General features: G+C 51.6%; 1 protein-coding gene across 10 annotated transcripts in view; it reads right to left on the reverse strand.

Moving 5' to 3' along the window:
- The window catches only part of CUX1 (cut like homeobox 1), a gene marked incomplete at both ends in the record, with an annotated part of 363,457 nt that overhangs the window by 347,196 nt on the left and 4,997 nt on the right, over positions 1 to 11,264 (reverse strand). For 5 of the 10 annotated variants that reach the window (XM_080830214.1, XM_080830211.1, XM_080830219.1 and 2 more), the window contains one exon: positions 6,521 to 6,833. The exons of 1 other annotated variant lie outside the window; for it this stretch is intronic. In XM_080830214.1, coding sequence (XP_080686340.1) covers positions 6,521 to 6,583 — 63 coding nt within the window. Of the gene's footprint in view, positions 1 to 4,938; positions 5,269 to 6,520; positions 6,834 to 11,264 lie in introns of those variants that run through there. 4 more of the 10 variants (XM_080830212.1, XM_080830220.1, XM_080830216.1 and 1 more) reach the window with 1 other exon arrangement.

The raw sequence follows: 11,264 nt of genomic DNA on the forward strand, positions 1-11,264 counted from the left end.
TCCCTTCACCAAACTCGGAACACCTCGCAACCATACATAACTTCTTAAAAAACGTTAACTCCTTTAACTTATTGAATAAACACGGCCAAATACAAAGATGTCGTTAAGAAAACAAGCCCCATGCTGGCAGGCTCAGGATAATGCTAAGAGAGAACGAGCTTCCGAGTAAGTTCTGGTAATTTCTTCCAACATTAACTTCATAAATCACAGTCAGAAGCATTGAGGGTTTCAACTGTCAGCTGAGCGGGCCCCACTGTGGCCTCTTGGGTTTTATAAAGGGGTGGGCCAACTCGTTTTCACAGTGTTCAGTGAGAGGAAGGAGAATCTATTCATTTCCGTGTGAATTTCCTACCTGGCTATTTTTCCCAGTTGCTTTGTGGTGCTGGGTAAATTCCCGGGAGGAATGAACACTTCCCAACCTCCCTCCTTCTCCAGCCACCTGTCTGATGGGGAGTGGGGGGGAGGGGGTCCTCTCTAGGTGGGAATCCTACCAACCACAACTGAGGAACTTCCTGGGCTGCCCATGCCCAGGGCTCTAATAAACACAAAAACTCTGCCCACTGCCCTCGGCATCCTGCAGCAAGGAAGAGCCTTCAGATTCAAATGAAGAAAATGACAAGATTTATTTCGTGCACTAACATCATCCTCTCAGAATTTAATTACAGCAAGAATGAGAATTATTTTTATTAGAGAGTTGTTTACTTTTCGAAGGAAAGGTCCTTGATGGGTTTTGCAACAAATTAGATGTCTTTCAGAAACCCCTGTTTGCCCTCATTATGTTTTTTTAACTGCGACATATCATGTGAATAAGGTAGAACATGTACTTTTTAAAAACCAAAGGTGCTTCAAAGCTGTTTCTGCTATGGGGCCGATGAAGGCTCCCCCCCCTTTAATCCCAGGTCACTTCCTGCAGGGACACCTCCCACCTAGCCAAAGGCCACTGTCCTTTACACACTTTCTCAGAAGACAGCTGAAATGGGGACTGATTACAGCTCAGCAAATCTGAAACTGTGGCAAAACAACAGCTCAATATAGATCTTAGCCGTCCTCTTCAATAAAATCAATACCTAAACACCAACCAAAGCCTGCTTCTTAAACTTACAGCAAAACCAGGGCTGTTTAGCCAGCTCTGAAAACTAGAATAAGAAAGGTGGACGAGATAATTCAGAGTCCCACCACTGACAACTGTTGAAACCAACTCAGTTTGGTGGTTGGTTTGTTTGGGTTTTTGTTTTTGTTTTGCTGGGGGGGGGGGGTATATCCCTAAATGTAGAGTTTTTAGGAAAAGTAATTTCTCTCTGAATTCTAAATCATTACCAGGGTGTAATAAAATTTATCCAAATGCTCATGTCAATAAATGTGTATTAAATCTGAAATCACAGGTGAATCCACAACTTCTTTGTCATGAACGCTATATAATACAGATATTAAATCACACTTCTAATTATGACATTACGGTTCCTTTTTCACCCCATGATCGGCACATGCACCATTCTCTTGGGTGTCCAGACAGACACAGGCATCTAGTTCCTAAAATGCCCAGCACGACTGGAACGTCCAGGTAAACAGTAGTGGGGCGCAGTGAGAGGTCACGGGGCCCCTCTTCAAACAGCTTCAACAAAACAAATGGCCAGAAGTAAAAAGTGTCTCTGTGCTTTGCTATAATAAGATTCAAACACAGGATTCCAAGAATTCCACCTGTTTTCAATTAGATACCAGAATTGCTTGAGTGTTTAAACTACATTCACTTGCTACTTATACAAAACAATTCTTCCGGGTTTTTTGAACGTTTTAAGTATGTTAAAATAAGATTAAGGGTCTGGTTTAAACAATCAGAGGCAGGGGAATTTCAGTGGAAACCAAAACTCTCTTTCTGCAGCCATAATGCAGAGCTTCAGACAAAACAATAGAACAAGATAACCACTTTCTATCTTTGACAATTACTTGTAAAAATCAGACCTTTCACAGGAAAAGCAACTATATATCTACATGCTTATATGTTAAATGAACTATATATCGGTTTTTAAGTAATTCCTAAAGTAAGGTAGGATCCTCTATAGTAAAATAATTGGAAGGTCAGGTTTGTGGGACCGGCCATCAGATACACCTGCCTTTCAAGTACGTGAAATTTACATGACGCCAAATGCATAAACCTGTAAAACTGTGTAAAACAAAGAGCACAGGGAGGAATCTGGCCTAGCTCTGTCGGGATTTTTCACGTGATGAATTTCTCTTTTTTAAAAATGTGCCCGCTTCCCTCTAACAAATTTGTCCTTCCTTCGTTACACTGAGGATGTTCCTTGTGCTTCAGAAATGAGCTGAAACCAATATAGATCTTCTACTTCGAGGCTTGTTTTGTGTCCTAAAATGGACCGGGAGCACAGCCTTGGGGAGCACAGCCTCGGGAGCAGTTTCGACTGTTGACTGCTACAGGTAGACCCGGAGGGGTGCTGGCCAAGAAGCACAGACTACTTTCCCTTCTGCGGGGTCTGTTTTAATTGTACACAACCGGGCTGGAGACGTTTTCAAACACCATTAAAGGTCTCGGGCTCCATCGGCTCCCCAGACAGCATTTTTCAGGTTAGCTCGGTGGATTAGGAGAGAGTAATTCCTTAGGGGATTGGCAATTTGTCCCCCTGCCCTCCCAGCTTCCTAATGTAGCTAACTACTGGGGAAGGAGGCAGAGGGGGGACTCGACAGACCCAGCTGTATCAGGAGTTCTAGCATAACCCCATCCCTTCACTGCCTTGCACCTTTAAAAAAAAAAAAAAGAAAGAAAGAAAGAAAAACTACATAGTTTCACACAGAGGGGGAAAAAAAAAAAAAACCTTTAATCCACTGACAATGACCCCCTCCCACACCCAATCTCAAAGACACCGATATTAAAAGAACCAAGAAAACAAAGACAGCAGCTGTGTAGAACTCCTTGATGATTTGTTTCCTCGTATTTTCTAAAGGGTACTGAATGGGATACTTATTGTAATCAAAATAATATACTTCTGGGGAATACTGCCATAACAGGAAAACACAACATAAAACCTATCAGAGAGACGGACTTTCGGCAAAACTGGAATTATTTCCTGATTTTGAAAAAGAGGAAAATGTTTCAAGGTTACTTTTGCAGAAACTCCTTAAAGGGGAGCACGAGTCATCAGGTCGGAATAACGCCCCAAAGGGAAGCCAGTCACTGGCAGGCCCCGTCCCCAAAAGCTTCGCTCACACACAGTTACATGAGCTCATTTTAGAAAGTGTCCTCTTTTCAAACATGTATTTAAAAGGCAAATTTATACAATGGTGTTTTTCTTGTTACCCAAAAAAAAAAAAAAAAGCCTGGTTTTTACAAGTCTGGGGTAGGATAAAAAACTTGTCCAACTAGTCTTAGCAGCACCAAAGCACTGACTCTTCCATACCACAAGCCTTTGGGACTCAAAAGGAAACGAAATAGAGCTCAATCTCAGAAGCTCTTTTCCTGGGCACTCAGTCCACACCCCAAAGCAGCTTCAAGACCAACCCGAGGGACAAGAACTAGGGCCCGGAGCCCTGCCACGTAGCAGAAGCATGGGAGGGGCACAACTGTCCTGTCCCCAACCTGGGTCCGAGTCTAGTCGAGACCCAGCCTCTTTACTCTCAGGTGGAGAGCCATAGCTCGCACTGGGCTGCACGGGCCACCCAATCTCTGGGTCAGGGGCTCTGGAAAGACGAGAAGAGTCTGAAACTAATGAATTCTCTCTTCTCAAACTGCAGTCTCATTGGCTCACTTACTGTCTGTGGGAACAGAGATGACGTTAAACTTGACACCAACTCAAAAGGCCTCTTCAGGACCCAGAGAAAGAACCAGGTTAGCCTTATACTTGAACCCTGGCATTCCATAGCCAAATGAAGGTTCTCAGACCCTCGTTGGAGTAGAAAGTCACTCATCTAAGGCCAAATCTTTATCTATCACCCAAAGCCAATGGATGCTCCGTACAGAAAATGATAGTGATACTCACTCCCATAATTTGCTTTTTCAAGATCAACACCTTAAAGTTCATTCACATAAACTGACAAGGAAACTTCCAACCCAATCCCGTAGTTAAACATCCTCATGATATCTTGAAGCAGCTAATCAGCCGTGCGTTCGGGGTGTCAAAGGGTTCACAAAACCTAATACCTCTCTGGAAACCAAATCCATCTCCCATGGAGTTTTGCCAAGATGCTTAAAAAGTAAACCTCACTGAGGTTCAGCTAAATGTCCATTTAGGAAGACAAGAAAAAAAAAATTAAGGTTTCTCTCTTCAAAACTCCACAACGGGTTTTACAGTAAGCACAGGAATTAAATTATGGTAAAAGGGAGCTATTTTTACTAAAACGGGGTAGACCAATTTATCAAAAATGCCATTCGGCTGTGTTCATTACATTCAGGAATCTAATTTACACAATAGACACTTTGGAGTAATCTATTTTAGTCAATAAATACTCAAACTCCTTTAAGTTTTAATCTTATCAGAAATACATATTTCACATAGTCTTCTTCCTAGTTAAGCGAGAAATCTTAAGAAATTTCATAACGACTATGAGTCTGTTTTATCGTTCTCACGTAGGCAGGAAGAGAAAACAAGCGTATACAATGAAAGTTGTCAGACTCCATTTATATACGTTTTAATCCAATCCGCTTCATTTCATACGAGGTTGCATCTGGAGTTCATTTGCTTCCCTCCTAAAAGTATCGTAGGTCACTATCACCGGTCCCCCGGTTTAGGAAAGTTCGGTCAAGTTTACCTTCCCGCACCCCTCAGAGTTGGGCGCTGCGGCCGTCCCTAAGGAAGGCTGGGCGACCCCCGGAGCACCGGATGGCCCAGGGCCCCGGCGAGCCGCAGACCTACATCCCCTCCCTCCACCGTCAGCCCCCACCTCGCCCCCGGCAGCGCTCCCCCGGCTTCTAGCCCACACGCCGCTCACCTTCAACTTGGCTCCGGCTACGCACAACATCCACCTGGCACAGTCCCGGGGCTGTCCAAGCTCCGCGAGCGCGGAGCCGGCAGGTTCGGGGCGAACCCCGAGGGCGCGCCGCTCCTCCGGGTGGGGGGTGGCAGGCAGGAACGCGCGCCCTGGGCACCGCGGCGGCACCGGCCCCGGTCGGGGAGCGCCCGCATGATCCCCCCACGGCGCCCCGGGCTCGGCGCGCGGACCATGGCCCGGCACGCCACAGTCGAGGGGGGCCCCCGGGGCTTTGCTTTCGAGAACCCGACCGGAGAAGGCATTTCGGAGAGGACCGGCCGCGCGCTCCATTGCGCCCGCGGACCCTGCTGGGGGTGAGGGGGGCAGGACCCCCGAAGAGAGGGCCGGAGCGGAGCGGGCGGGTCACTGGGGGCCCCCGGGAGCCTTTGGGCTCGGAGCTACAGCCGCCCGGACAGGCGGCGGGGAGGAAGCTCCCCACCCGGGAAGACGGCGCGCCGGGGCGCAGCGCAGGGCCTGCGCTCGGGGAAAGTTGCTGCCCTCGGTCCGCACCGGCTCCCGCGGGGCGCTCCGACCCACGGTCTCCGCGCGCCGGGCGCCCGCCGCCCCTCGCAAGTTTCCCCCAAGCGCCCCTACCCGGGTCTCTGGCCGCGGAGGGGCCGGCCCGCGCCACTCGTGCAGGCACACAAAAGAGCGGGGCGGCCGCGGGTGGCCCCGGGGCGCCCGCCCGGACGTAAACAAACCGCCGGGTCCGCTCGGGGAGCCCGGCGCCGGGTGCGGGAACGGCGGCGCGGCCCCGGCCCGCTGACAGCCCGGCGCGGCGGCCGGGGCCCGGCCGGCCGGGGCCGGGGCGCGCGCGGACGCCCGGCCACCCGCCCGGCCACCCGCCCGCCTGGCCGGAGCCGGGCCGCGCCGCCGCCGCCGCCGCCGCCGCCGCCGGTGGCCGCTCTGACCCTCCCCCGAGCCGGCGGCACCACAGCGCCACCAGCCCCAGCTCCGCCGCGCCGGCGGCAGTGGCGGCGGCGGCTCCTCCTGGAGAGGCAGGCGCTTCACCCCCCACAGCAACTCCCCACAAACTTTCCCCGGGAATACGGCGGGCCGGGGGCGCGGGGCGCGCGGCCGGGCGCCGCCGCCGGGCCGCAGCCCCCTCCCGGCGCAGCGCCCGCCGCCGCCGCCGCCCGCCGCCGCCCGCTCCCCGCTCGCGCGCGCACCCCGCGGGCCGCCGGGGCCGCCCCCTCCCCGGTCCCGCGGCGGCGGCGGCGGCGGTGGCGGCGGCGCAGGGCCGGGGGGGCGCCCGGGGTGGGGGCCGACACCGGGGGCAGCGGTGGCGGCGGCGGCTCCCGGCGCCATCTTGGGCTGATCGATGAATTGAACAAAGAGGATCAATTTCTGATCAAGCGAGTTATCAATGGGGGCCGGGGAGCGAGAGGGACTTGTCCCCGACTCGGCCCCGCTTTCCCCGGCACCCCCCTCCTCCCCGCCGCCGCGGCCCCCCGGCGGCCGGGCAGCCCGGGGCCCCGGGGGAGGCCGCGACCGCCCGCAGCCCCCACCCCCGGGCGAGAGGCCGAGCGAGCAGAAGCCTGACCTGCAGCTGCTGTAAATCAAAGCGCTTCCAATATTGAAACATCGATCCCACATTGGCCGCCATCTTGAGACATATTGAGACGGAGTGAGAGGCTGATAGAGAGGGGGCTGGAGTTCAGGAGCCGCCAGGAGGCAGCAGGCGGGCGGCGCCAAAACCCGGCCTGGAGCCGGCCGCCGCCGCCGCCACGGAGGACGCGGACTCCTCCTCACGGCGCCGCCGCAGCCATGGCGAGCCCGAGCCGGAGCCGGAGTCGGAGCCCGAGGGCGCGGCGGCCGCCGCCGGGCCTGGCGCGTGCGGCCCCTGCCCCCTCCCCCCCGGCGCCCGGCGCCCGGCCCGCGACCCCCGCCCCTCCCGGGCCCCCCGGCCCCAGCGGGCGGTGGCGGCCGCCGGCCCGGCCCCGAGGGGGCGCTGGAGGGCGGCGGGAGGGGCGCCTGGGCCCCCGCGGGAGGCCCGGGGCCGGGCTCACCTGGGGCGTGCTTCGGGCCCCCGGGGGTCGCAGGGGCCGGCGGCGGCTGAGCGCAGGCCCTCCCGGGCCCTGGGTCGGGGGCTTTCGGCCGCGTCCGGACGGATGCCGGAGTCGCGCCGCTTTCGCTCGCTCTCCTGCGGGCCCCGAGCGCGCCGAGCCGCCGCGACCACCTGCCCCAGCCCCGACCCCGCGCGGACCGGGCCCACCGCGGCCGCGCGTGTGCGAGACACGCTGGCCGGCGGCTGCCGCCCCCGCACCAGCCTGGGCCCCGGCCGGATTCAGGCCGAGCCTGCCGGGGACGGCGTTTCAAGTAGGGGGGAGTGGAGTTGGGGTGAAACCGGCCCTGACCCTCTTGTCGCTGCACACGTTAACGCCCGGAACGGTGGCAGCGCGGTCCCCGCGACGCACCAAGGTGCGCCGCAATCCCCGCGGCCGGGGGTCCGAGCGGCCCCCACCCCCCCGAGCTGCGCCCGCTTAGGCCAGGACAGGAAAAGTCCTGGCGCACCGTTGTGTGTCCCCCCGCAAGCTTCAGCGGAACAGCCCTGGAAACTTCCTGTACTTCAGACTCTTGGGTTTTCACTCCTTCTGGTGCAGAAACTTGGAAAGAGTAGGTGCACTTACAGCAGAGCGCCGGGTCCCTGGTTTACAGAAATGCTAAAATTAAACCCAAGAGTCAGTTCGCTTTTGATTTCTTTTTTCGCAGAAACCTGGCAAAAGCACACGTTTTATGATCGTCTTTAATTGATTATACACACGTGTGAGTTTGACTCTCCAGGACTTTCCTGTACTCGCGCTCTCCCGCACTTCATGTGACGTGTAATTAGTTAAAACCCCCAAATTCCTTGATCGTGAAAACTACATGTAAATAAAATTCGTATGGAATAAAAAATACAACATGTAAGCGGGATAGAACTGCTTTCAACTGAGTTCGAGGGCTCAGCGCTGATCCATGGGGGTGAATTAAGCGTTTTTAAACGAAGGGCCTGGAAATGAAAGGCCACAAGACTTAGAGAGCACACGTGCCCCAGGTCTCGCGCTGCCGGCCACGAGCCTCAGTGTCGTCAACGCGCAGCTCCCGAGGTCAACCGGGGGGTTCCCTCGGCGTCCCCGTCTAGGCTTCGACTAGCAGGAGGGGCAGCAAGCAGGTGGGTGGGAGCGCGCGGGCGCGGGGCGGGGGCGCTGCAAGCCTCGGCCCCAGATGCTGTGACGCCGGACAGGGCCGTGGCGACCTCGGGAACGCCGAGGACCGCCTCGGTGTGGGGCGCCCGAGCCCGCGCGCGCAGTCGGCAGGCGGCCGCGCTGCAGCTCGGACCGCGCCGCCCGGTAGAGGGCAGCGGCGCCCCGACACTCGCGTCCTCGGGTCCCCGCGCACGTGCCCACCCGCGCGCCCCGCGCCTGGCCACGCCCTGTCCCGGAGCCAGGCCCCGGGCGGGAAACTGCACTGCCACCCCTGGGGACCCCTGTCCTGAGGAGATGCCACATCTAACCATGCCCTCCCCACCCCCGTACCCTACTCTTGGGGGTACGTCCGCGTTCCCCTCCTATTTGTGCGGTGGCAGGCAGGCGAGACCTCGGAATTGCCCTAAAGGTGGCTAGACGAATAAAATGTGCAAGGGTTTAAAGAAAAAAAAAAAAAACCTCCCGTGGGGAAGGCTCAAGGAAGGATCAGGGAAATGGTTTGGATTTGGTGCAGATGTTCTCAATCTAATTATCGTGTCGATCCCCTGGGTTTGAACCAAAAAAAAGTGAAATATATATGACCTGTGTAATACTCCAGAAGTACATCTGGTTGGAATTCAGGGTTCTGAATCCACTGCAATATTTTAGAAATAAATTTGATGAGTATTAGATACCCTTGTTACAGTTCTGGTTATATTTATATTATTTGCATGCTAACTTGACTTAGTGGAGAAACAATACACTGAGTGACCCAGAGGTCAAGTCCTACTTAAATAACATTTAGATGTCTTCTATCAAAGTTTTGTGTTATAAGAGGCTTCTTGCTCTGGGGGGTGGGGGGCGGGGAAGAAGGGGAGGGGTTGGAATGACTGCCAGGACCACAAAATGTTACCACTTTAAAATGGCATATTCAAAATAAACCACTGATCAAAAATTATCTTAGCAGAGAGAAGTAATCAGCAGGGATCTACGAAAGTACGATTTTATTCTTCTTGAGTGTAGGCATAGGATCAGAAGAAATAACAGCTATTTCTAAAGATTATTTTCTTTGTTATTTTTTTCAGCTTGACTTTGTCTCACCACTGTAGGTTAGGACTCGCTGACATTCAAACATAGTGGATCTACAAAACTGTATTCTGTATAAAATATTCAGAAGATGGAAAGGCTTTAGGACGTAGACCTCCATTAGGACCCACAAAGACAGTAAGATGATGGCTAGAACCCCTTAGAACAAAGGTTGGTTAGCAAGATAACTGGCCCACCACAGAGAAGCATCTTGACTAAAAGTCATTTTCTTACAGTTGGAGCACAAGGAAAACAATCCAGAAGTGTTGTGCTCTCTTTTTGAGGTTCAGGCTCTCCCTTTAGGAAAAGAAAGCTCACAGTTCCCGAGTTTGTGACTAATTCTCCATCCTCGGCTTTCAAAAAATCAAGCCCCAAGTAACCAGATGGGGGGAGAGGAGGCGGGGAGTAACCGAAACTATGTTTGGTCTTGACACCTTTAAATGAAATACAGCTTAGCACCAAATAAGGCAACTAACAACTAGGTTCTGAGTCCAGAATCCCTAAATTTCTTTTCTGACCCATTTTGTTTTGCCTCAAAAAAAATACAGTGGCCGTCTTGGGGGTGTGATGATACTGATGGATGTAAATTACAGTAAATGGTAAAGTACTTTTAGAAATTGACATTCTCCTACCTTCCTGGCATCAGTGGACCCTCCTATCTCCTGACATTTACACTGATTAAATGCTAAGGTGAAAATCGGCAAATTCTCTAAAATACCATATGGGTTGATGATGACTAAACTGGTCCTCGTTCGCAACCTCAAAGAGAGGAAAATACATTGCCTTGTTTTCTAAAGATTCTAGGTTAGTCCTTGTTCTGATACACTTAACCTAATTTTTTGAAGGAATTAACCGTCAAGAAATTCTTCCAAAGTGAATAATGTCTCACAATGTAAAGTATTATATTAAAAAAACAAAACAAACAAAACCATGCTCTTATCTCTCACAAAAGAGTCATGTTTCAAGATCTTATTTATAATGGACTCATAAAACAAAGTTTCACCTAGAAACTTTATCTCCAGAAAAAGTTAGAAAATGATCTAATCTCCACGAATAATGAGAAAAATTCAGAAATCTTCTATCCTGTGTGATATCCCATGTGAAATGAAAGCTAAAGAAATTCATTCCGAAACTTTCATTCACTTTCTGAATGTTTTCGCACCCAAATTAGAACTGGTTTTGAATGGTGTTCAACAAGAAATATTTCAGATAAGCAGAGGCCAAACATGATGCTAAATGTTTACATCATAATTTATTCACAAATAAACATAAACGCGTGGTTACTTTGTGGTACGTGGGCAAAGATGAACCATAAGTCATAAGAAAAATCTCAGTTTTACAGAGATAGAAGTTGAAAATTATAACAAGGTATTCATTCAAGTTGACTGAATGTGTAAATGTTTTAAATTTAGGAATATCTAAGGCCAGACAGAAGTTTCGAGACACTTTAAATTTGAAGAGGCCTTTTCCTTAAATCAGAAGAGTATGAATAACAGAAGGAAATTACTTTGTCTTCCTTTTGTCTTTGGCGACTGCCTTCCAGAACAATTTGGCATGGACTACTGGAATAAATAAAAGGAAGATTCCAGATCCTTTTTTTTTTTGGAGGGGGGGAGCTCAAGAAAACCAAACTACTTTTAATTGTTTTGTTTTTTAAATAATACTTTATGTTAATTATTTCTAAGTACACTATTCATTCTACTATGTAAATACCCACCAAATAAAAGTACACATTTTGCTACATGTAATTACACGCATAGTACATAATTCATCTCTATCCGCCAAATGTATGTGTAGTTATATAATTGTACCAAGAACCTGCCAAACTTGTAAGAAAAAACTGTAATGATTTCTAAGCAGTAGGCTCTCCTCTTCACCACCCCTATCAGCCTCTGTCTGGTGACAGCATCTCTCAGTCTCCAAGACCCTTTTAGAAATCTTCAAAGACTTAATTTCTGGCCCCACCATTTAACTTCGCCTTCCACTTCTGGACAGCATATGTCGATGCCACTAGCTCTAGGTATCTTTCTGCAC

Source organism: Martes martes, assembly GCF_963455335.1.
Source record: "Martes martes genome assembly, chromosome: 18".
Classification (NCBI taxonomy): domain Eukaryota; kingdom Metazoa; phylum Chordata; class Mammalia; order Carnivora; family Mustelidae; genus Martes; species Martes martes.